Below are 27489 nucleotides of genomic sequence, written 5' to 3' on the forward strand. Positions count from 1 at the left end.
GAGTTGGACTCGTGTTGTAAGGAACTACATCACAAGAAAAGCTTGAGCGCCTTCTGGAGGCGCTTAAGTCATTTTTGAAAATAATCGATATTTTGAACAATTTATAAAAAAGACGAAACAAAAATGAATGTACATGTAATATTCAAATGCACTCAACACTTTCATAAGATTTGGTAACTCCTTGCAGCCACAGTGAGTGAAATTCGTAATTTGTGTTTTTTCTTTTAAGTACGATTTAGGCTTGACTATATATTTTTAATAGGTTTTCCTGTAATCTATACATTAAAGGTTATCTCCGGTATTTTTTTTGAAAATGTTATGCTTAGTAGTTTCGGAGATAAGGGAATGGTCGTTTTTGCCTGTTTTCTTAAATTACTTGAAAATTACTTGACTGAAAATTATTAAAAACATATATTTTTGAAATACGTATAAGGGCCATTTTTTTCAAAGTTGTCCACTTCACTTTTTTGTAACATGGGTTTTTTTTACGCGATTCATATTAAGAATCGCGAGGTCCTTTGATCGTGATAGGAAAAAATGTCCCAAGATTTCCATATTGTTTTAGACCTTCCATTCCGTTACCGCCATACAAAATGTATGAAAAAATGGTAACGGAATAGGGAAAAACGTTGGGACACTTTTTTCTCCTATTAGGATTGAAATAGCTCGCGATTCTGAGTGGAAAGCACATAAAAATTTCCAAATCAAGAAAAAAGTGGGGTTCTTTCATTTGATATGTAACACGCTAAAAAACTATTTCAAAAAACTTTGATTTTTAATTTTCACTTTTACCCCTAAAAACAACTATAGGGGCCACTTTTTTAAAAGTGGCCCTTATAGTTGTTTTTTTTATTTTATTTAAATTACATGCCCATCTTTGGGTCACAAGTTTACATATGTGTGCCAAACAAGTTAATCGGTTCAGTGGTTTCCTATGTGAGGTACGGAACCTTAAAAATGAGGGGCCGAAGGTTTAATTCTTAAGAAAATTTGAATTTCGCGCCAAGATTTGGTTGATTCGTGGGTTCGAAAAAAGTCTACTTAAGTTGCCAAAAAATTACACGTCATATTGGCCAGGGGGGAGGGGGTCCTGGAAATATCACCAAAGATCACCATGGGGGAGGGGGGGGTCTAAAATAAGCCAAAAACGTATGACGCGATTAATGGACGCCCCCTCACTTACATGTTAGTTTTCATGTGACTCCAAAACACATCCTTGAGAAACTGTTCAGACATTTACAGCAGAAAAGTAAGCTAAGTCTTTTAATTCATAATAAAAATACCTAGATAAAGCACCTGCCCTTATCTGTCATTTGACTATGTGATAGATAAAGGCAAAGTCTACTATGCGAGTATCATATGGGGTAAAAGAAAACAGAATGAGGTTTCCCTTCAACCCTATTTAACAGTGCACAACTAGGTATTTCAAAAGAAGAGCAATGTAGCGGCCAGGCAGGTATTGACATGCGTTGCATATTGGTGCATTGAGGCGTTTTAAAACTACCTACCATAAAGTACCTCAGTATCATTCAGCGATGGTCATCGTCGCTCAATGGTACTGATGTACTTTCAAAACGCCTCTGTTTTAAGATGTTACAAAAAACAGTTCGTATCTGCTCTCAATGTCTGAATACAACCTATGCCACCTCACAACCTGCTTCCACAACTCACGCCACTTCTTTCAACCTTCTTTATCTGTTGCAGTCGTTATGAAATGTCACAAGACCTGCTCGACAAGCAAGTTGAAATATTAGAAAGAAGATACGGCGGTCTCCGCGCCCGGCGAGCCGCCGTCACCATACAAAGAGCCTTCAGGAGACGGCAGCTCTTGAAGAAGTTCAGTGCCATCACGGCGATGGCGAAGGCTGCTGATTCCACGGCCAGGAGGATGCAGGACGGGCCAGATCATGGTCAACTAGTCAATGGTAAGGGTTTACTAATATCAGTCAGTAGATACGGCGGTTTCTGTGACTGTGACCATACAGAGAGTGGTCAGGAGGCGGCAGCTCTTGAAGAAGTTCAGTGCCATCACAGCGATGCCGAAGGCTGTTGATTCCACGGGTCGGAGAATACAGGACGGACCGGATCATGGTCAACTAGTCAATGGTAAGGGTTATAAACATTAGACAGAAGGTACGGCGATTTCCGTGACTGTAGAAGACGGCATTAGCATCACCAGGTGGCAAAGGTTACCGAGAAAGCCACGCCCAAGAGAAAGCAATACTGGCAGTGGAAGGACTATCATCAAGTGAATGGCAAGTAAGGGCATAAGTTGCGTAAAACGAAAACTCCGGTTCAAATCCGGCCTCTACCACTAACCACTGTAACTTAGGGTTCCATACCAAAAGGTATAAAAGAAAACTTAGCGCAACTGTGTCCAACGGTCACATCACTATTCTTTAGAATGTGACAAAAAAATGAAGTAGGCGTAATCAAAAATCTGTAAAATATAAAGTCCAAAGTCCAAAGTCCAAAGTGTTTTATTTGTAAGTATATGTCAAACTGATTACAGTGGTGGTAAACAATATCATATATGTAGCACTATACTCTGCCTGATGGCGTACAAAAACTTCATTATGTCCTTACATACTAACATGCGAAATTGATTTTACGTAACTATATTCAACATAAATTGGGAAATTGAGTAATAATTAGTTATAATATAATTAATATTGAGATTCATATCAGGCCGTGAGCATTAAAAATTATGTAGCAAAAATTCAGAAATAGAATAAAAACAATTATCAATTAAAAATGTCAATAGTTTACGTTTAAATTCATTTAAGGGTAACATTCTAAAACTAACAGGGAATTTGTTATAAATCTTACTAGCTAAGCAGAATACACTTTTGCGCATTAAGGCAGTTTTTGCGAAAACAGGAAATAGATTCTGAGGGTACCTGGAATCTCTAGTAAATACCTCGGAAACCGTCCTGAATAGTGTTGGGTTTGTTTTAATAAACATCATAATTTCAAAAATGTATAGGCACGGAAAAGTCAAAATATTTAATTCTTTAAAATGTGGCACACAGCTATCTGTTAAGTGAAGCCCTCGAATTGCTTTCACACATTTCTTCTGCGCTATAAAGACGGCTTCTCTGTTGACCGAGTTACCCCAGTAAATGAGCCCATATCGTAAGGTAGAGCCAACGAAACTGTGATAAGCCATAAGCACAGCTTCCGTGCTAACTTGCTTCGAGAGTTTGTATAGAACGAAAGCATATTTATTTAATTTTTTACAAACTGTCTCCGTATGTGCTGCCCAATTCAAGTGATTGTCAATCCGTACTCCCAAAAAATTTGTGTTGTTTACAGACTCTATAATCGTTCCTTCATAATTACAATCAAAAGGTCTTAAAACTTTTCTTTGATGAAAATGCATTATTTTTGTTTTGCTTAAATTTATCATTAAATTATTGTTCTTAAGCCATTCAATGATATTACATAAAGTGTGATTAATTTCATATTCATAGTCCTTATCCTCTTTGAGATCAATTACTACTGTGCTGTCGTCAGCGTAAAGAACCATTGGATAGTTAATGTGACGAGGAAGGTCATTAATATACAGCAAGAATAAAAGCGGACCTAATACACTTCCCTGCGGGACCCCACACACCAAATCTCGCTTGTCAGACCTGTAACAGACTTGCATTTGTGACTTGAGACAAATTTGCGACAGCTCCGTGTACTGCTCTCTACCACTTAAATACGATTTCATGAGATTCAGTACATTGCCACGAATACCATAGGCACTGAGCTTCTTGAGAAGTATTGAGTGATCAACGTAGTCAAATGCCTTTGTCATGTCCAGCACATACACACAGCAGCATGTGTAGCACATACATGCTCGCCCTTATCCATTTTTGTCATAATGGGCTGCAATAAATGAAATATGGCCATATTAATAGTTTTTTGCTTGCGAAAGCCTTTTTGCTCTGACGCAAATAGGTTATGTTTTTCGAGAAATCCGTATATAGCTTCGTGAATAACTTTCTCAAAGATTTTTGAGAAGACTGTGGCAAGGGCAATAGGTCTATAATTCGATAAGCTCGTCTTATCACCCTTTTTGTATAGTGGCTTTACAATTGTCATCTTAAGTGCATCAGGATAGACTCCTTGAGAAATGCTAAGATTTAGTATGTGACTTAATGGGTATGAAATAATATGTGACACATATTTAACTACTTTGGTACTAATTTCATCGTAACCTACACCATTAGTATTCTTCAATGTCGATATAATTTTCATTACACTATCAGCAGTAGTTAGTCTGACATATACGGAATGGGGACAATTAACATTTCTGTTCTGATATGCTGTATTTTGGCTATTACACTGTGTTTGATCGACAAAAAAATCATTAAATGCATTGACAATCTTTCTTGGTTCAGTAATTACCATACCGTCTTTGATGACTCTACTTATAGGCTCTTTTGGGAAATTTTGTTTCGTTTTATTAATGACTTGCCACGTTGCCTTACATTTGTTTGTAGCTTGTCCAATATAATCGTTGTTTAGAGAACGCTGTGTAAGATTTATAATTTTCCTTAATCTATAACTATATGATTTCAACGCGGCTCTATTTATCGTTGTAGGATTGCGTCTATACTCCCATAACAGCGCTCGCTTCTTTCTGCTGCAAACTTTGATGCCGCGCGTAATCCACTTAGGTTTCCGGTATACACTAATCTTAACTATTTTGTAAGGAAAACATAGTTTATACAAACATGAAAATACATGAATAAATGCGTTATAGGCTGAATTAGGGTCACTGCTGTTCATTGTTTCAGAAAAGGATAGTCTCTCGAGGCATTTACTAAAACGTATTAAATTATCTTTACTGTAGTCGCGTTGTCTTAATTTCCATTTTGTTATAGTACAGGTTTTTTTTACAGGACATTTTAGTATCTGTGCTGTGTGGTCAGATAGTCCGAGCTCTACAACTTCTCCCTTACATCTTTTAATATTATGGCCAAAGTTATCTAGACATGTTTGACTACATAATCTGGTAGGCTCTCTTATTTCTAAGTGCAGATTGTGACTTAAAAGTAAATACTCAAATTGAAATGAGTTATTATTTTGCTTTAAAATGTCGATATTAAAATCACCACACATTACAATTTTTTTGTCCTGGTTATCTGTTATTTTATGAAGTAGCATATCTATTTTGTCAAAAAAGAGATTAATATTCGAATTCGGAGTTCGGTAAACACATAATATTATAATATTGTGGTATAGTAACTCTATGGCACAGCATTCTATAGCACAATTAACACAAAAACTTTTTACAATATCTAATTCTCTGTATGTATGTTCTGACTTTACAAATATGCAGGCTCCACCTCTCCTCTTGTCTCGGGAGTAACATGCGGCAAGTTTAAAATTAGGTAGAGTCACGAGATCTTCTGTGCCGTCCAATAAGAAGTGTTCGGTGATACACAACACGTCAATAGGTCTGTTGTCTGAGGAGAGCTCTTCTAGTTGCACCGATAGTGTGTCCGCTTTGCTTAGTAATCCGGCTATGTTTTGGTGCAGGATGTTGATGTGTCTGTACGAAAAAACTCTGGCTCATGTTCTTGACTTTGCACCTCGTTGACTTCTGCATTCTGACTCACAATAGATTCGCATGGTGATCGTTGTTCACATGGTGTTGTTGAAGTTCTTGGCGGTTTTATTAACAAATAGTCCGATATTTTCTTTTGTATGTATTTTGTAGGCAATAAAGGTACAGGTACAACCTTCAGCTTTTCCGCCTCAGTTATCATGAATATACCTAAATGTTGGAGTATATTCTTCATTCCACGATTGTTAAGACGCCCAGTTCTATTTGAGAACATGTCAAGCGTTAAATCGAGATTTGAATCAAATGAGAAATGTTTTTCATGTAGTTGGACATCATTGCGTAATAAAGTATTAAAATTCTCAACTTTGTAATTATATATGGGTCGTCCACATATGTAAGTAGGGCATACTATTATTATATTAGTGTTGATAATTTGATTAACATTTGTTGTAATAAATTTCAGCAAGTCTTTGTAATCATTATTCTCTTTAATGTCATATTCATCTATAAAAATTATGCAAAAGTCACTATGTGTAAACGTTGATAATTTATTATTTAAATATTGCAAACTATTTCTTATTCCGCCGTTTAGATATTTAAAATGACAGAAATTAAAGTTTTTGAATATATCATTGTGTGCTATGATACTAGTAATGCAATTTTTGTTGTTACTGCTCAATATTGCTAATCGGTTTTTTGCAGGCGCTGTACTCAATCCATTACAGTTTATCTTTATTTCATTTGATACCTTGGAGGCTTCCTTAGGTATGTTGTTTGTCACGCATTCTGGTGGAACCATACTGTTGGTGGTGATTGTGGTAGGCAGTGATTCTGTCCCAGTTTCTTCATCAGGATCAACTGAAAAATCCAATTTCGTGCGGTTTACCGACCTGCGCTTGCGTCTTTTTTTTGTTGTTGACTTCGATGAACCACTAGTAGACTGGCAAATTTTTGAAAGCTGCTTTATTTTAAAATCCTTGTCGATTAAGCGTTTGGATAACATGTGATTTTCTGATAATAACCTTTCTATTTCCAGCTAGATAAGGTCATTAGCGATACAAACGCAAGAATACATACGATGACTAGTTCTACAAAAGTCACGTAAGTGCACCTTAGTGTTGCTTTGTAAGCGAATTTTTATTGCCGATTTTATTTTATGCTACTTCGATCAGAAGCGATTTTCAATCGTCTGGCAATTTACGATGTCTAGGATAACACTTAAATTGTCTCGCCAGACAAACACGCCGCTACTAGGGGACGATGAAGGCAGGTTCTATTGTATTTTTTTGGGTCTGTAAAGGTGGCTAGTTAGACTCGGGCACTTTGGAGACAGTTGACTTACCGTTTTTAGCCTTTTTACAACGAATTCAGGACTTGGGGATAGTCTAAGTCAGGCGGGAGACTAATGTACCGACTTACGAGTACATATGTAGTGCGAATAGATTTGCCTTCGTATTGTTAAGGAAACGTACGAACGAGTCATGCTATTTCAGTCAGCCTCAGTCCAAGATTTACAGACATTGACTGAACTAGCATGACAAATATGAACGTTTCCGGAAAAATAACAATAAAACCCTTTTCGCACTACATCTGTACTTTTTTTTACCTGGGAATGGTGAGATTGGTGTTAATGTTACCCCATCTAACCTTAAGGGCCACTTGCACCAAAGAAAATGGAGGGTCAACCCACCATTTTATATGGAATTTGACAGATGACAGCCAACTAACCCTGAATTAAGTGGTTGGTGCAAGTAGGCCTAAGAGTATTATTTTTAGAAATACGGCTTTTTATTTCAAACTATTTTTTTTCTGTTTTAGGAAACGACATATACGCAAACGCGCTGATACAGAAGAGCCCAGGTGGCGCCGAGAAAGTGCTGGCACTGACCAGGCCCATGCGTTCCATGTCGTTGCGTGAACGTCACGACATTGATATGAGGTAAATACACAATGTTGGTACAGAATACCCACCCTGACTCCTACAAGGTGTGCATGCATTCTATCTTGCTACGAGAATGCGACGATAAGTATTGATGTAAATAAATAATAAATAAATAAATATTAAGGACATTCTTACACAGATTGACTGAGGCCCACGGTAAGCTCAAGAAGGCTTGTGTTGTGGGTACTCAGACAACGATATATATAATATATAAACACCTACTTATATATATAGAAAACATCCATGACTCAGGAACAAATGTCTGTGCTCATCACACAAATAAATGCCCTTACCGGGATTCGAACCCGGGACCACGGCGTAGCAGGCAGGGTCACTACCGACTGCGCCAGACCGGTCGTCAAAAAGGTGATAAAGGTGATATGAAGCAATACAATGGTTGTATGTACGTAATACCCACCCTGACCCTTACAAGGTCCATGTTACGTTTGGTGTCGCTACAAGAACGTTAAGAAATGATGACAATGGTTTAAATAATGTGGTAAATTAAATAGGTTTTCGTAAAATGCAACTTATTAAACTCTATTCTTGGAGATTAAACGGTTCAAACACAGTTTAGTTTAAGAAAACAACGAAGGTTTAAGAAAACAATTAGTATTTTCCATTACAAAAACCGGCCAAGAGCGTGTCGGGCCACGCTCAGTGTAGGGTTCCGTAGTTTTCCGTATTTTTCTCTAAAACTACTGAACCTATCAAGTTCAAAACAATTTTCCTAGAAAGTCTTTATAAAGTTCTACTTTTGTGATTTTTTTCATATTTTTTAAAGTTATAGTTCAAAAGTTAGAGGGGGACGCACTTTTTTGTCCTTTAGGAGCGATTATTTCCGTAAATATTAATATTATCAAAAAACGATCTTAGTAAACCCTTATTCATTTTTAATTACCTATCCAACAATATATCACACGTTGGGGTTGGAATGAAAAAAAAATAGCCCCCACTTTACATGTAGGGGGTGGGCCATTTTATTCAAAGTTGTCCACCCCGAAAAAAGTTGATATGAAAATGAAACCGATAGAAATTTATTAAAAGCTATTTTTATAGATTCTTTAATAAATCAATTTATATAAAATATAGAAGGTTCACTTGAATTTTAAGTAATTAATGAAAAAAATATGTTTTTGTTGAGTTGAGGAAAAGCGAGTGTTCCGTTCCGCAACCAAATTTAATCGCAGATAATGTAAATATAAAAGGTTTGGGAATTTTACAATATGTTTATTATTCATTCTAAAATAACAAATGAAGAAATTACACTTTTATTTTCACATAAATGCGGACTACTATTTTTTTAAACCCATATATATATCCGTTCCGTTACTTTCAGTACAAAGTAGAGGAGAATTTTTAAGATTACTATACTGTTTCAAAAGTTTATAGGATGCCATCACTTGTAATCAATAGTTTAAACGTTACTATTTCAATATAAAATAACGGAAACGTAGTTTAATAACAAATTGTATTTAATTTTTGCAAATAAAACTATTTGAAACATGGGACAGTAACGGATCTGACTGTATGGGTAACGGATGAAAGCTAAGGTCTCGTCTACACTTGAACGTGAGTACCTAAGACCTCCAAAGCATATCGCGCATAATGACTAAAACAACCGGAGTGTGTAATCCGTGATTGATTACCATATTTTAGATGAATTAGTTTTAATTCCATACGTTTTTCTTTTATTTCCCGCAATAAAATTAAACTAAAACATCACATTAAAACCACATGAATACCGCTTTATACTTCCATTCCGATACGTTTTTCTTTCCGCCTATACGAAACCAACGATCTAGTATCGGATCGGAAGTAACGGAACGCTACCTCCGGCGATATTTTACTTAATTATTTATTAAATAATCACAAATCTTGCTTTTAATTGGCTTATTTAGTTTCAGTATTAGTGCTTTGTTTTAGGAATCGATGTTAAAAGGTTGCATATTACGTATTTACCCGCAAATTTGGTTTCGGAAGGTGGAATGAGAAAAAGTTACCCCTGAGTACGAGCTACTTTGATGCGTGTTTGGCGGCAACTGGCAAATGCAAGATAGCGGTATTGAGTAGTTTTAAATTAATTTTGCCAAGCTGAATAAAATGCTACCAAATGTTAGGAACTTTCTTTTAATTTTAACAGTCATTCTGCGGTTTCGGAATGGAAAATTCCACAATTACCAGATTCCGTCTCGGCAAATTATACTTAATTTTAAATAGTACGTTTATTTATTAACATGAAATGTTTTATAACATAATAGCGTATAACTCAATCTTTTCAAATTAGGGTACCCCCCATTTCACATTTTTTTTAATTTTTTAATTTTGCACTTTGTTGGCGTGATTGATATACATATGATACATATTTCAGCTTTCTAGTGCTAACGGTTACTGAGATTATCAGCGGACGGACGGACGGACGGACGGACATGGCGAAACTATAAGGGTTCCTAGTTGACTACGGAACCCTAAAAAGGAATGTCACACACTCGAAATTTAAGGAAATAGTTCAAACTACTCAAAACATTGAATTTAGTCAACTTTATTGCAATACATAAAACATAAAGTCAACATTTACACATGAACACACAAGAAGCTACTTTGCTTGAATTTAGTTATAATTATGCTTCATTGTGTAATATCATGTATGTACTATTATATCAGTAACATCAGTGCAATTTTATTATAAACGCCTGTTGACACAGTGCCCGATAATATTACGAATTACGAATATAATATCAGTAAGTTATTTGATAGTAGATTATTAGTGTATAATGTGTATTTGTGTGAATATGGACGTTTTACGATGGAGACAGCTCAGGTACATAAAATCTCAGGTTTATGTTGATTTGATAACATTTGTATTATTACCTATATAATCTTATCTTGGTTTTAAGTAAACTTAGTTATTCCTTCATCGTTCATCGTTTTCGCAATCTGCATCAGCTCAGTTAAAATGTGAAACATAAGTAAATTAAACAGCATGTATTTCTTGGGGAACAAGGGCCCCAGTTTTCCTTATAATATTTATCTCAACCTCAATAGACTTATATTGACCGGGATATAGACCGTGATTATTACCTTTTTGATTTTTGTCGAGCTCCCGATATTTCGACGCAGTTGCATGCATCATGATCACGGAAAACGTTTTCAACTTCCCAACTGAAACTAAAGTACTAATTCCATATTTTCTCGTTTCAGCAATCATCTGCAGTGCGAAAGTCAGGACGTCGACGCAATGGTGGCCAGAGTACAGCAGTCCGCACACCAAATACACATGATGGCGACAGATATGCCACAGCATCATAGAGGCGACACCGACAGCGGGGTAAGACAACATGAAGTTCCTTTCATATAAGAGAAAAGAACTAACGGCTCAGCCACGACATTGGTCTAAGTGCGACAGCGGCGAGCGGCAGCCATACGTGCGAATGAAAAATCCCATCGCTGTGTCTCGCTCCAATGTATGGCCGCCGCTCACCGCTGCCGCGCTTAGACCAATGTCGTGGCTGAGCCGTAAGGCCTCCAGAGCTTTAAAGTTGGAAGCGACCCACTCTTGGCAATCTGAGAACACCAAACCAACACGATCTTGTTGATAGATGTTTGACTGTTTTATTTGGTGTTTGACAGTGGTCGGTGTCGGTTTTTTGCATTAACAATAGGGTGTTCGATAAACAGCCATATTCCTCTAACTTGGGGATACTGTGTGTTTGTGTTCTGTGGTGTTTGACGTGTGTTTGGTGTTTGTGGCAAACACCAAGCGTATCAGACTTATATAGACCATGATTACCTTTTTGATTTTTGTCGAGCTCCCGAATCCAGTATGAAATCCAGTGATTTGTTTGTGTAAAAAACCGGTGAAGTCAGAATTGAACAAACGTAGTGACACTGTGAGTGTAGTGTGTTTGGACAGACCATCGAGTGTGAATGCGACCAGTGGTACGCTGTAAGTGAAGGCAAGCCGACGCGCGCGAAGGAGGGTAGATCGCGCGCTGTCAACGCAACTTTGACATCCATCATGATGCATCTGCGCCGAAATATAAGAGCTCTACAAAAATCAAAAAAGTAATCACGGTCTATATCCCGATCAGTGGCGGAGCGTCGATACAACTTGATTCCCGACGGGTTCCCTCTAATGAAAATAACCGTGAATAATTCAAAACTACCAAGCGTATAATTGAACACACACAAGAACACACAAAATTACCAGAAATAAATTGTAATTCCTGTTTGTTGAAAATAAATTGCTATATTGCAATAACAGGTGCATCTCGCAATTACAGATACTAATGACATCAATAAAATCTCATTCGCAAGACATCAAAATACAGTTACTATGCAAATATCCTTGCATAATATGAACGGAACCGGATGTTAACCGCTTGTCGACCGGTATTGTAAATTATGTATGTTTGTAACTTCACTTATACTACTTACACGATAGTAAGTTTTGTTTATAAACAATTTAATACGAATAAGTACTTAAGCACAGATTATGAATAAGTTACTAACGTTACAGATCTTTCACTTGCCCGCAAATCGACAAATACCTACGCTTTATTTAACTAATACTAATATGTTACTACGTAAAACTCAGAGGAATAGTAGGTACGTGCCACGCAACTACACAGGCGGGCGCGTGGCGCCTCTCGGCCACTTGTTACCTCGAGGCAACTCCTAGCGGGTAGGTACATAACGCGCGACCGCGAGCGTGTGACGTGGGCCTGACTTAGGTTACAGATCGTGTCACGAAAGCTGCTGGCACGAATGGAATGAGCAAATCTTTGACTGTGTGAGCACAGTATAAAAAAGAGTACTATCGTACAGTATGCCCACTCCCGCTCCCCGCTGAAAGTGCCGCCCACCCCCTCTCGGTTACCTCACAGTTACCGCCTTTCAAAAACGCGAACAGTCGACCTCTCATATCTCACTCATACAAGCATGGTACGCGTTCACCTATACGAGCTTTGAATGTGTGCTAGGAACGCGCCTCTTTCATATATTTAATCCCCAGTGTTCGAGATGTGGTGTGAGTGACACCTATATCGATATGCAGTCATAAGTTACGACGTAACTGTCAAGAGCTACCTTAAGTACCTTTATATTGATTATTAATCTGTCACACACATGCATGTTTTCATTCCCTCGTTCGTTCCATGCGTGCCAGCTCTGAATTGATCTGTAGGTATTTGTTATTATTTATTATGCATTGTCAGCAATATGGGTGATTTTATTGGTATGAAGTTGACCGGCGCTCTATCCTTTTTTAAATGGCCTTTTACGGAAGTAGGTGTGCTTTGCTCAGCATAAAAAACTATATTTAATCCGTTAAACATAAAAAAAACGAGTGAGTGAAAGAGTCTTAAGTGGTCATAATTTTAACGCCAAAAATTTTGCGCTGTTGTATCGTAAGTAGGTACCTTCGGATCTATTTTTGTTAGTTTGTTGTTCTAAATCCGGAAATTACTGGTCGCAGTCAGTTGCCGATAAAGCCAAATAAAGTAGCAATGTTCGATTAAAATTATCAAAATCATTATCATATCACAAGAATGCATCAGCGGTCTTGAACTTATAATAGGTATGTTATCAATGTTATCATAATTTCTTATCAGTTTTCGGCGTGACATTGAGATCAAAAGACGTGTTTAGATAACAGTTTAATTGCAATAAAGTCATTAGACTAATGTTCATCCTGGTTTGTGGTTGATAGTCGTTAATTTTGATAAATAAAACATAAATACATCAACCAAATCGAGGTTTTCGTTAAAAAAAATATTTTAGTGGTGTGTGTGAGTGTGTGAATATGGAACGTTATAAAACAAAAGAAGTGTTAAGAAGTATAGAGAAGAATAAAGATTGGTTTCACCTTAAGAAAGTGAGAAGGATCAGAGTATGGCAGGGCAATACCGGGAAATACCGTGTATGTATAAAAGTATTGTAAGTCAGGTTATTTTTAATATACCATGCCGGTGGAAAACGGGCATACAAATGAACTAATAAGGCAAAGGTACTAGTGTGTGCGTAGGAACGCGCGTCTTTCATATAGTTGATCGCCATTGTCCGAGGTGTGCTTTTACTTATGGATATCTTTTAATTCCAGGTGTGCAGCTGCTCCGTTAGCGGGTCAGTAACGAATATATCGACGTCCTCCTCGCACAATGAATCTCTACACAACCACCAGTTGTTAAACAATACAGGTAATTGGCGATTTTCTGCCATTTATTCACCTTTGACTGTAAACTAGCATGGGTTACGTTTTCGCACGGCCGGTTTCCGTCCTTAAATAAAATAAAAAGCCTGTTTATTCCGAACCAAAAACCTTAAAAAAACTAATTAAAAATACTACTTAAAAAAAACTAATTTGGTATGGACCCCTTTCGGGTAAAGGCCTCCTCCAGCTCTAGCCATCTGTTTCTGGGTTTTGCCACAGTTGGCCAATCGGTGGCTATTTTGTATAGGTCGTCCGACCATCTTGTGTTGGGTCTGCCATCTCTCCTCTTGCTACTAGGGCCCTTCCACATGATAGCGATTCTTGTCCACCTATCTGCGTGCATCCTGGCTACATGACCCGCGCACTTCCATTCATTCAGTCCTTACTTGGTAGATGTTCCGCGAATTCGCACGAAGCGCTTTGCTTCTTCTTTTCTTATGCGCACTGCCAAGGAGTGGAATTTCTTGCCGGCGGCTATATTTCCGAGCTCATATAACCCGGCAACCTTCAAATCAAGAGTGAGCACGCATCTTCTGGGCGAGCTCACTCCATCGTAGGCCACGTTTTTGCCTTTGGCTAGTCTGTGGCCAAGAGTAAGCCCGAAAAAAAATGTCTTATTTTCACTTAAATCTAACTTATGGCAAACTTACTCCTCCTAGATTCGAAATTTAATATATTCTCGCAAACTTTGTAACGTAAAAAGTGGAATTTTCTTGTTTGCAAATGGATTATTTCTGAGCGCACTATGTAAGCGGAGATCAATCAATGTCAACTCAATTTCTGCGTTTGTTGACCCTTCATGCTTTAAGAAAATGCCTACCTTTTTAATTTCATTGTAATTTTATACGTAGTCGAAATCTTCTGTAGCCCATTTCTCAAAAAAGTTACAACGGAAGCATCCTTTGAACTTCATATTAGACAGCGAGTACCACCAACTTGTACAGTCAACCAATTAGAATCCTGGGCTACTCTAGAACCCTGTCGTATTGACACCGTGCTTTATTTGCTATAGAAGTCAGTTTTACTTTTACTGTGAAAAGGTTCTACAGTGGCCTAGGATTCAGATTGGTTGACTGTACCTTCGAAATAAGTGCATGCCATAGGACGGACCTAATTAAGTGTAAATAGCCGATGCAACTTATTGTTTGGTCTCTAAATGAAATTATCATATTTTTTAGCGTTCAATCGCCCACTGCTGCGAATTGTCCTCTTTTAGCGTAGGTGCGCCATTTTTTTCATAGTTGTCCCCCCACTTTTTTTTATTTAGAAAATTTCATGTGGTTTCCACTCAGAATCGCGAGTTCTTTCAATCCTAATAGGAGAAAAAAAGTGTCCCAAGGATTTTCCCCATTCTGTTACCGCCATACAAAATGTATGGAAATCTTGGGACATTTTTTTTCCTATCAGGATCAAAAGACCTCGCGGTTCTGAGTATGAATCGCGTAAAAAATACCCATGTTACAAAAATAATGGCGTGGACAACTTTGAAAAAAAAAATGGCCCCGTTGCCACTTATCGCGATTCTGGATTAGCCTCATCCAGAAATGGCCCACGATTTTATGAATTTCAATCACTCAACGAGACAAAATAACAACGCAATCAGAAAGTAGCCAATGTATGAACTTGCAAAACTATTTATCAATGAGCCAGCCCCGTACTTACCCGTAAGTAGTAACTTCGCCAAGCGAACATCCGTTCACATCACGAAACGAAACATAAATAGTGCCTACTAACGGTGCTGTTACACGGGAAACAAACGCCAGAAATTTACATACCATTGCCGCGTTTGCTCCATAGTTAGTCGGTGCGTATTGAACAAACGCGGCAATGGTACTATGTGAATTGCTGGCAATAGGGAACTTGACTGTTCTTAAAATAAAATATTTTATACTATGCACGAAATAAAGCATCAGATAATTATTGGAAATACATGGACATAAGTTATTTTTTAGTCGATTTTCTATTTAATAAGTCAGGTAATTGATTTCATATTAATTCCATATTAGCACACTGTTCAAATTCGTTTCGACAGTTCTTAAAAAGAAGCTGATTTGACTAGGACGCAAGTAGCCTATTGTGTTGCCCGTATAACAGCACCGTAAGTCCCTAACAAATATTTGCTTCCAATTTGATACACATGTAGTACATATTTTTCCTGTTTTTAATGTAATTTAATGTAACTTTTATATTTGTATTCTCAGAAAAAGTTAAGCATTCATATCAATGTCCATTTTGCGATAAACAGTTATGTATTTATTTACTGTAAAGTCATATGTTTAGTAAATATTTATACGATATTTTACCCACGGGGAATGTGAGCAATTAATATTATCATGTTTGTTAAAAACTAAATAAATACATACGTCACCTTTCCGGCGATAAAATCATCTCTACTTTTATCTACAGTTCACACGATATTAACAAATATTATGTACTTTATTATGATTCTATCATCATATTTAGCCTTAGAAGTTAAATTATCTAGCGGTGGTATAGTCGTTATACGGCTTTGAATATTATCCTAGGAAATATTAATTGTGTGTGTTATACTTATGAAACATGATATATAGTGCTAGATATTATCAAGTAAATAATTGTAATAGAGTGCTATAGTGATTTAAATACATTAACACTATGGATTGCAGTAGTATTCTGATAGAAAATTCAGTTCAACGTTACATATATATCGAAATAATAGGTATGGAAAGTAACATTTAAGATAGCCAGCCTTAAAGTATTAACTTTTTATTTTTATTAATTAACTTTACCTTCCTATAATTCTTCTCTTTAAGTTGCAAATAATACAGAGTAATGAACAATTAAAATAAGTTTAACTTTTTTTAAATTTGCAGATTAGGTACAAGTACATGTTTTAAAAATTCACACCTCCGCCAGAACTCGATCCTCTGACTTTAAGGAATTCAGTCCAGCCGCTTTGTTTGACCAATAGGGATGACGACTACATAAAAACATAGCGTTCTGCTTAGTCCATCAGTTAGATCGTCCAAAAATACTGAACGCATATTTTTCGCTTTTTCTAATTAATGAAAAAATACAAAGATATAGACAATGAAAGTTCCAGAGTGGGGGCTTGTGACGTCACTTCTAAGTAAAAATTGTACCTAGGCGTGACGTCACGCGAAACTTCAACGCACTGTACCGTCGTCATTTTTCGTTTACGAGAAAAAAGAAAAAATACGTGTCTAAAATTCTTTGATAATCTAACTGACGGACTAATTCGTTTTTTTTAGTCGTCTCGCCTATTATTACTCACGGAAGCCTTCTCGATGTGTGCGAATTTGCCCATGCCTTCCCTAAAAAAAGTAATTTTCTAAGGAAATGCATTCAATTTTCAGGTCCCATTTACGGCAACCTCCTGTCCTCTGGTGGCAAACCGCTGTCCTCACCAACGGCAAGGCAACAGCAGCAGCTAGCGGCCATACAAGCGGCAAACGCTCGCCGATTCCCGCCTGACGTGCCCAAACGTACCAGCAGCATCACACTCAAGTAAGCATTACTTCATGTCTGCGTTGTACTGTAACGCTTGAGACAGCGGCAAACCGCTGTCCTCGGCAAGGCAACAGCAGCAGCTAGCGGCCATACAAGCGGCAAACGCTCGCCGATTCCCGCCTGACGTGCCCAAAACGTACCAGCAGCATCACACTCAAGTAAGCACACTTCACATGCACCACTACCACCAACCGTACCAGCCTAGAGCACCTGTAAGTTACTTAAAAGATAGACAGTCTTCATTAAAACTATTTAATATATTTCAGATGTAGTGCTAAAAACCGGCCAAGAGCGTGTAGGGTTCCGTAGTTTTCCGTATTTTTCTCAAAAACTACTAAACCTATCAAGTTCAAAACAATTTTCCTAGAAAGCCTTTATAAAGTTCTACTTTTGTGATTTTTTTCATATTTTTTAAACATATGGTTCAAAAGTTAGAGGGGGGGGGGGACGCACTTTTTTTCCTTTAAGAGCGATTATTTCCGAAAATATTAATATTATCAAAAAACGATCTTAGTAAACCCTTAATCGTTTTTAAATACCTATCCAACAATATATCACACGATGGGGTTGGAATGAAAAACAATATCAGCCCCCACTTTACATGTAGGGGGGGTACCCTAATAAAACATTTTTCTCCACTTTTTATTTTTGCACTTTGTTGGCGTATATTGGTACCAAATTTCAGCTTTCGTATTTTTCCGGAAACGTTCGTATTTGTCATGCTAGTTCAATGGCAGTACATCTTGTACTGAAACTATCGTACGTTTCCATATCAATACAAAGGAAAATCTCTTCGCAACTACATCTGTACCTTAATAACTTCCAGAATTAACAGGCTTCCTTGCACCACTTTCAAACCGTAGGCAGCGAGCTCGAATACTGACTATTATTAACACGTCCGACACCAAAAACTCGCCTGGTAAGCAAATAGGCACTAAACTTTGCTCAGATCATCAGACAACTCGCCCAGTGGTGCCATACAAGTGGGTGATTGTGAATAACGTCCGGTTCCTGGAGTATCGCGCCTAGTGATGTGCAAGTTGCGGAAATTTTCCAAAAAAATCTTTAATTTCTTGAAAATTTCATGAAACTTTCACGAAAAATAAAGGGAATTTAAATTTATGAAATGCAAAGTTTCCGTCCATACAATAGGCTAGTTTCCTACTAGTCAAATCAGCTTCTTTTTATGAACTGTCAAAACGATTTGCCAATATGGAATTACTATGAAATACTGAGGAGTGACATCACGGTCAGTTCATTTACTTTATATCTTTCTTTTTGACTTATTAAATAGAAATTATGTTTGAAAATAACTACTGTCTATATTTTTCTTCTAATTATGCGGTGCTTTATTTCGTGCACTGCATAAAATATTTTATTTTAAGTATAGGAAACTAGCCTATTGTCCATACAAAGTATGGAAAGTTTCCGAAGTTTTCCTATGTGAAAATTTCAGAATTTTAGAAACTTTCCGTCGGCACATCAGTAAACGTGCCATTTTCTGCCTGGTAGTAAATGTATTAACTATGTTATAGCATTCAGGGCTTGCATCGGCCACAGTTAACAGATTCACCCCAGTCACGCAGCAGATGTACAATAAAGTTTGTTGTTATACGACCCTTAGACCTGATTTAGACGGCGTGCGAACTCGCCTGCGATTTTAGTTACATTGCGGGCTGTTGAGGGTACATACAATTTTGCGCAGCCATCAAATACAGCAATGTAATAAAACTCGTATGCGAGTTCTCGTACCGCCTAAATGGGCCCTTAGTCCTACGCAAACGAAAATGTCCTAACTGTTCTTATCTTGATTCCCAGGAGCCACACGTGCACATTACGCAAGAGCAACATTTCCAGCAACACCAGCGCACTGCATCAGGAACCTTATACGAGCCAGTCAATAGTTATGGAGTGTGGAAGAGACAAGACGCGCCGCCTTACTACGAGGCCCCACAGCAATGTTGCCGCCCCGTGCACGACACACAGATCAAGGTACACACACTACACACTACAGCCAAGGGTAACTTTAGTAACATCAAGTAGGAATCTTATAAGAGCCAGTCAATAGCTACGGAGTGTGGAAGAGACAAGACGCGCCGCCTTACTACGAGGCCCCACAGCAATGTTGCCGCCCCGTGCACGACACACAGATCAAGGTACACACACTACACACTACAGCCAAGGGTAACTTTAGTAACATCAGGTAGGAATCTTATACGAGCCAGTCAATAGCTACGGAGTGTGGAAGAGACAAGACGCGCCGCCTTACTACGAGGCCCCACAGCAATGTTGCCGCCCCGTGCACGACACACAGATCAAGGTACACACACTACACACATCTTATAGCCAAGAGTAACATTAGTAACATCAGGTCGGAATCTTATACGAGCCAGTCAACAGCTACGGAGTATAAAAGAGACAAGACGCGCCGCCTTACTACGAGGCGCCACAGCAATGTGGTCGCTTACTAAAAAGAGCGAGGAAAGCAACATTTTGCAACGACTTTAGTAGTTAGCAAAGCTTGGTGTGAAAACCCCTCCCAAAACCCCCGGTTCCGGGCTGGTTTCTGACGCGACCAGCATTTTCTTTCCCTACAATACTTTCTACAAATCGGCTGTGACTACAGACGGACAGAGAGACGCACGAGTGATCCTATAATCGTTCCGTTTTTCCTTTTCAGGTACGGAACCCTAAAAAAAGTTATTTGGTTGGCTTTTTGAAAATATCTCCAGTCAGTTTCGGTCTAGTCACAAGTGAAATTCGATACAGCAGCATTTTGATTCAATAATCACAATGATTTCTCCAGGTTTCAGAAACGGTCCGCAAGCGGCAATACCGCGTGGGTCTCAACCTCTTCAACAAGAAGCCCGAACGAGGCATCGCTTACCTCATCTCCCGTGGATTCTTGGAGAACTCCCCGCGAGGCGTCGCCAGGTTCCTGATTACTAGGAAAGGGCTCAGCAAGCAGATGATTGGAGAGTATCTGGGGAATCTGCAGAATCAGTTCAACATGGCTGTGCTAGAGTGAGTTTCATACGACAATCTACTTTAAAGCTGAGATCTAATGACATCTTAATCTATTGTGCTTTGATCGTAAAATACATCGCGATTCTTTGTTATCTCCTGATAGTTTCTTAGAAATATATCATATGTGCCGTTATCTGGGTAAAAGGACCTTATTGTCAGTGGCACTTAGTATCCCGCGGCGTCGTATTTGTATACGAACACCGCTCATAACGCCGTAAGCGCCATCGACAATGGGCCCTTTACCCAGATAACGTCACATATCTGCATAGAAGCAAATGATATACTGCTTATGTTTACGGTTAAAACTTAGGCGAAGTATCGCTTGCAGTATGTAGCCAGAACATTCTTATTTCTTGATCAGCATAATTTACTTTCAATGCCATCGTTCGCCAACGCCAACGCCATGGCAGCGTTCCCACTTAAGCGTCGCGTGTCTCGGGGCGCGCAACGGACGTCCGCGCCACGCCGCCTGAATGTAATTCAAAAAACGTCTCCTCAGTACATTTTGTATAGGAAGGACGTAAGACGCGCCCCAGGTGGCGTAGCGACGGCTGGGGGTGAGAGAAGTTTTTAACCGTCGCCTCATATCTCAAGAAGGACGGTTATCAAGTCGTCTGTATGTTTTTTTTTTTTTTTTTTTTTTTTATGTTTGTTCCTCGATATCTCCGTCGTTACTGGACCGATTTTGAAATTTTTTTTTTGATTGAATGTATATGCATACAGATTGGTCCCATTTTTCTCAGAACCCAGTTCTGATGATGGGATCCTGGAGAAATCGAGGGAACTCCTCAAATCTGAAAGGCATACATATGGTTATTTTTGTGTTTTTAAAGGAACAGCATGCATTTAGGTACGGAACAGTGACATTTGGTGCAGTGGAACTGCTGATGATGGCCAGAACGGAACTCTTCAAATCTGAACGGCACGCTTATAGTGACTTTGGTATTTTTATACGAACAGCATGCACTTTCGTCCAGAACAGTGACATTTGGTGCAGTGGAATTTCTGATGATGGTCAGAACCGAACTCCTCAAATCTGAACGGCACGCTTATAGTGACTTTGGTATTTTTATAAGAACAGCATGCACTTTCATCCAGAACAGTGACATTTGGTGCAGTGGAACTGCTGATGATGGCCAGAACCAAACTCCTCAAATCTGAACGGCACGCTTATAGTGACTTTGCCATTTTTATAAGAACAGCATGCACTTTCGTCCAGAACAGTGACATTTGGTGCAGTGGAATTTCTGATGATGGTCAGAACCGAACTCCTCAAATCTGAACGGCACGCTTATAGTGACTGTGGTATTTTTATAAGAACAGCATGCACTTTCGTCCAGAACAGTGACATTTGGTGCAGTGGAACTGCTGATGATGGCCAGAACCAAACTCCTCAAACCTGAACGGCACACTCATAGTGACTTTGGTATTTTTGTAAGAAAAGCATGCATTTAAGTTCAGAACAGTGACATTTATTTAGTTATGTTTGTTAAGCATAAGTTTTGAAGTCAAAGTTTGTCAAGCTTCGATTTCTTATAATATAATAGGATTCATGAGGAATTGAGGAAACTCCTCAAACCTTAACGTTATACGTATATTCATTTGTGTTGCCATCTAATAATTAAAGCATTAAAAGCAGTTTAAAAAAATACTTACACATTTCTACATAATCCAACATTCGCAAGTAGCTTTCACCAGAACCCGAAAGGCGACGGTTTTTTTTTCTTAAAAATTATTTGAATTACATTCAGGCGGCGTGGCGCGGACGTCCGTTGCGCACCTCAGGACATGCGTCTCTTAGATGTGGCCGGTCCCTTAGTATGATCGATTTAACCATTTGACTGCTAAAGAGTCAACAATTTGTAATGTAAGTAACACTATAACAGTCTTTAAAATTGTAAAGTAGCAGGCTAAAGTAATCTCGGTCAAAAAGTAAATTAATGATTATTATAACGTAAAATTAAACAACACTCCTTTTATTCGCAGATGCTTCGTAAACGAGCTAGATCTATCTGGTATGGCTGTCGACGTGGCGCTTCGCCGCTACCAGGCTCACTTCAGGCTGCCCGGCGAAGCGCAGAAGATCGAACGACTCGTTGAGGCGTTCGCGCGGCGATACTGTGTCTGCAATACCGACTTCGTGCAGAGACTGCGGACGCAGGACACGGTATGATATACATTGTTATATTATGTGACGCGACCTCAACTGACAGAGAGGTCGCTAGTGAGTGGGGCTCGAGTACTGCAAGAGTGATAGAAACAGCACTATTAGGCCCACTTCAGGCTGCCCGGCGAGACGCAGAAGTCTGTGAGACAGACTGGTCTGAAAAAAAATTAAGATATTCCATAATATTCATTTGGTACCTAATGTGGATGATAGTGCACAGCAAATCATTGTAGCCAACGCTGCCGTTTAAGAGAAGTCCTTTTGAGGCCCGTCCTATTTAGTGATGTGCCGTTCTCGGTAACTTATCCGACTTGATAAGTAACCTAGAACGGCACATCACTCCTATTCACAGACAATATAATGCCATAAGTCAATTAATGTAGCTGGCAAAATATGAAAAAATCTATCATATTCAAATTTATAAGCATGATGTCAACTTGAAGAAACTAAGCAACATTTTCTTTCCACAGATCTTCGTGCTAGCCTTCGCCATCATCATGTTAAACACCGATCTTCACACTCCTAATCTGAAGCCAGAAGCGCGAATGTCGCTCGACGATTTCGTTCGGAACCTGCGAGGCATCGACGACTGTGGAGATATTGACCGCGATATGCTGGCTGGCATTTATGAACGGGTTAAATCAAGCGAGTTTAGACCAGGCAGTGATCATGTGACGCAGGTAACAGCCTCATTTAGTAGGTAGACACAACGTTAAGGTTCATCAAATGAGTTACATCGTTCGGAACCTGCGAGGCATCGACGACTGTGGAGATATTGACCGCGATATATTAGCCGGGATATATGAGAGAGTCAAGTCTAGTGAATTCAGACCAGGAAGTGATCATGTTACGCAGGTAAGGACCTTATCTAGATCCAGTTTAGTCTAGCAGCCTGTTGGTGAACTTTTAGTAACTACAAGGCATCGACGACTCTAGGGACATTGTTGAACGATCACGTGCGGTGTACGGAGGACGTTGGGAAGGATGTGAATCAAACAAACATTAGGCTCTAACTGAACTGTGTTGGGTACAAGGCATGGTTATATAGAGTACATAAGGTTGAGTATACAATGAATATATGTCTTACCACTACACCTCCCATGGGGAAGGGAAAAAAAAAAGAAATACAATTCCTTTTTTTTTATACGAGTCTTAGATTTAATTACTTAATTACCTAGTAAAGTTATTTTGACATTAATGTATTCTTTCTTAGTTACAATTGGTCACGGTACATTTTTGTACGATTTTTGTGTATGACATCAAGTCTTCCATCTTTCGTTATTTGAACATTAGGAGAGATATCTTTTACTACTTTAAATGGTCCGGAATACAGCGCATCCAATTTTGTCCCTGTTTCATTTTTTACTAGTACTAAATCACCTGTTTTATATGTTATAGGATTTACATATGAATCATACTTTGTCTTTCTTATATTCTTACTTAAAAGTAAATTTTCTCGTGCTTCGCTTTGTGACAATTGCAAACGGTATTTTAATTCGCAGGGATAATTGTCAAAATTGTAAAGGGGCTCAACGTTTGATGTAATGTTACTAGGAAGTGAGCATATTTTTCCAAAAACTAATTCGTAAGGGGTAAACTTCGTTTCAGAGTGTACTGCCGTATTATAGGCAAAACACCAGAAGGGCAGCCACTGGCTCCAAGTTTCTGGGTGATTTTCGGTTTGTATCCGGAGAAAAGACTTCAAATGTTTATGTGTTACCTCAAGTGCGCCAATTGACTGGTGGTGGTATGCTGTCGAGGACAACTTCTTAATCTCTAGCAACTTACATGTTTCTTGGAATATAGTCGACATGAATTCTTGACCTCTGTCTGTGGCTATTTCCTTTGGTACACCGTATCTAAGAATAAAATTACAAACTAGGGCTTTTGCAACTTCTGTCGCCTGTTTTGTGTATAATGGAATTGCCTCAATATATTTCGTCAGTTCACATTGCAGTGTTAGTATGTATGAGTACCTATTATCGTCTGTTTCTAACGGTCCCACTAAATCGAGGTAAACCTTTTGAAAAGATGTTTCAGCTGTAGTAGTCAGTGACATAGGTTCTTTTACTGGCAAGGAATACTTATTACGTTGGCATTGATCGCATTTTGCTACGAATTTTTTTACGTCGTTATCAATGCCGGGCCAGTAGTAATATTTTTTGATCTTATTAATCATTCTCTTTACACCCGCGTGTCCACTGCTGGGCAAAAGATGGAAGTCATTGATAATGACACGTTGGTCATCTTTATCAAATACCTTTGTTACATTATTTAGAACACATAGCCTAAGCCCTGAATTATGTTCAGTTTTGGTCATTTCCTCTGCCAGTTTTTTAATAAAAATATCGTTGTCATTATTTTTAACTATACACAATTGACTTATGTTTTCTTTCATACACATTTCATTTAATTCCTTCACAAACTCCGCTCGCGTTATTAGCGGTAATGAGTTGTAGTGCTTTATGTAAATGGTTTGTTTATGGCGAACATAACATAATGTTTTACTTTCATTGGTAATTATACCTTTTTTCCTCATATTTTCTATGCCTATAGCGTCACTGAAAACTAACTCTACCGATTGTTTTGGCTTAAAATGAGTACTTACTACTTTTTGATTCGTGCTATCAGACCTAACATTAGCGTGCACTATATCTGACGGTGGACACATATTTGCCAACTTACGTGCCTGTGCCCTTGTCATGACGTGAATGTCATGAAATTCTTTTAATTGTTCGGATGTTACAGTAATACGAGACAACGCGTCCGCAGCCGCATTATTTGTGCCCTTTACATATTCAACTTCGAAGTCATATTCTTCTAAAACCATTCTGAATTTCATTAATCTACTAGATGGGTCTCTTAGATTAAACAGATAGATTAACGGTTTATGGTCTGTTTTTATTTTGAAAGCTCGTCCGTACAAATATGGACGGAAGTGTTTGATTGCCCATACTATAGCCAAAAGCTCTTTTTCTATAACCGGATAATTTTTTTCTGCTGGATTTAAAGTCCTACTTGCAAAAGCTACTGGTCGTCCATTTTTGTTCGACAATATAGCACCGATCGCTTTATTAGACGCATCGGTTTGCACTATAAACTGATTTTCTTCTGTTAAATTTGGATAATCAAGAACTGGTGGAGTTACTATATGTTCTTTCAATGAATCAAATGATTTCTGGCAATCGTTATCCCAAATAAATGGTGTATTTTTCTTACACAAAGCATTCAAAGGCTGCGCTATGGCTGCAAAATTATAAACAAATTTCCTGTAGTAGTTAGTGAAAGCTACAAATCTCTTAACCTCTTCTGTATTTTGTGGGCGCGGATAATTTTTCACTACATTTATTTTTTCTGGATCTGGTAATATTCCTTCGTTTGAAATGACGTGACCTAAGTAAAGTATTTTCTTTTTTAGAAAATCGCATTTTACTGGATTCAATTTTAATTTTACCTCCCGCAATCTTTCGAATACACTCTGCAAATTTTTGTTATGACTTTCTAAATTTCTACCAAATATAATTAAGTCATCGAGGTAAATTAAGCATTTTTCATAATTTAGTCCAGCTAAGGCGATATTCATCATACGCGAGAAGGAACTGGGGCTCGATTTTAATCCTTGTGGCATACGAGTCATTTGATATTCCCCTGAGGCGAATGCTGTTAACTTTCTACTATTTTTCTCAAGATCAACATTGTAGTAACCCTGATATAAATCTAAATGGGTGAAATATATGCTTCCAGATAATGATTCCAAGATTTCAGTAATATTCGGCAGTGGAAATTTGTCATCTTCAATAGTATTATTCAGTTTTCTATAGTCTACTACTAGACGCCACTGTTTTTTGCCGTTTTCGTCCAACTTCTTAGGGACTAATAATATTGGGCTAGACCATTCGCTTTTACTGGGTTCTATTATACCTTCTTCAAGCATTTTATCTAATTGACGCCTAACTTCTGCCCTTTGAGAAAATGGTAACCTATAAGGCTTTGTGAATATTGGCTGGGTGTTTGGTTTCAAAGTAATGGAGTGTTGATATATGTCTGTGGTAGTTAGAGAGTCTCCAGGTAAATGGAAAATATCCGCATATTTTGCACATATACTCTCGATTGTCAATTGTTCTTCTTTATTGAGGTGGCTTAGCTTTAGTTTTTCAAATAAATGTTTAACTCTATCAGCATTTTTTGTTACGTTACCAAAAGCGCATAAATCGTAGCCATTAAGGTTATGAATCGTGGGTGTTATGCTTTCCAATGATATATCAGTGTCAGTAACATTTAATATTCTTATCGGTATCACTCCATTGACGGGTGTCGCAATTGAATTTGCTACGTATATGCCTTCTTGTATTGTGTCTGAACAAACTACACAATCCTCGTTAAATTCTGTTTCTACATAGTGTACTGATTCGCACCTTTTGGGAATATTTATTGCTGTATTACAGACTGTCGTTATAGGTATAGAAATAAATGTTTCAGCATCTATTTTTAATCTTAATTTATTATATTCGAAATCTATATTAGCTTTATACTTCCTTAAAAAGTCGCGACCTAATATGCCGTCCGATTCCACCGGCAATGTTCTGAATACGTGGAACTTATGTTGCACATCCCTGTCTCCCAATTTGAGAGTAAGGTAGACATATCCTATCGTTCCTGCCCTTCCACCGACTCCATTTATGACTATGCTCTCAGTGTGGATTGGAATTTTGTGTTTAGCTACATGTCTATATTTGATAGCAGACAACGATGCCCCAGAATCTGCTAGATAGGATACTGACGAAAGGTGTACGTAACAGTCGCTGTCAGTGGCTAAAATTGTATGTTCTGGTTTAGTCACGAAAAAACTGATTTGGGACTTCCGGTACGAGGTTTGCATCGTCTGAGTTATCATCCACCGGTTCGGTCATAATGTTAAGATCATGTTGAGGACGCGTTCCTTGATAGCGTTGGGTATACGTACCTCTGTTTGGGCGGGTCTGCAGATTCTGAGCTCGTGACGTAGATGGCTGTGGCTGTCGTCGCCATTCGCGACTTTGATTCGAATATTCGTAGCTGCGGCCTCTGGA

The 27489-nt window shown here is 38.3% G+C and overlaps 1 protein-coding gene across 1 annotated transcript in view; it reads left to right on the forward strand.

Moving 5' to 3' along the window:
- Positions 1–27489, forward strand: part of LOC125237322 (IQ motif and SEC7 domain-containing protein 3) — a 284222-nt gene that overhangs the window by 245646 nt on the left and 11087 nt on the right. The window contains exons 7-16 of the mRNA XM_048144312.1: positions 1705–1925; positions 7382–7502; positions 10707–10833; positions 13606–13702; positions 17073–17223; positions 17270–17438; positions 19045–19218; positions 20033–20250; positions 22240–22420; positions 22891–23100. Of these exons, the coding sequence (XP_048000269.1) occupies positions 1705–1925; positions 7382–7502; positions 10707–10833; positions 13606–13702; positions 17073–17223; positions 17270–17438; positions 19045–19218; positions 20033–20250; positions 22240–22420; positions 22891–23100 (1669 nt within the window). The remainder of the gene's footprint in view (positions 1–1704; positions 1926–7381; positions 7503–10706; positions 10834–13605; positions 13703–17072; positions 17224–17269; positions 17439–19044; positions 19219–20032; positions 20251–22239; positions 22421–22890; positions 23101–27489) is intronic.

The sequence above is a fragment of the Leguminivora glycinivorella genome, chromosome 21 (genome assembly GCF_023078275.1).
Source record: "Leguminivora glycinivorella isolate SPB_JAAS2020 chromosome 21, LegGlyc_1.1, whole genome shotgun sequence".
NCBI lineage: Eukaryota > Metazoa > Arthropoda > Insecta > Lepidoptera > Tortricidae > Leguminivora > Leguminivora glycinivorella.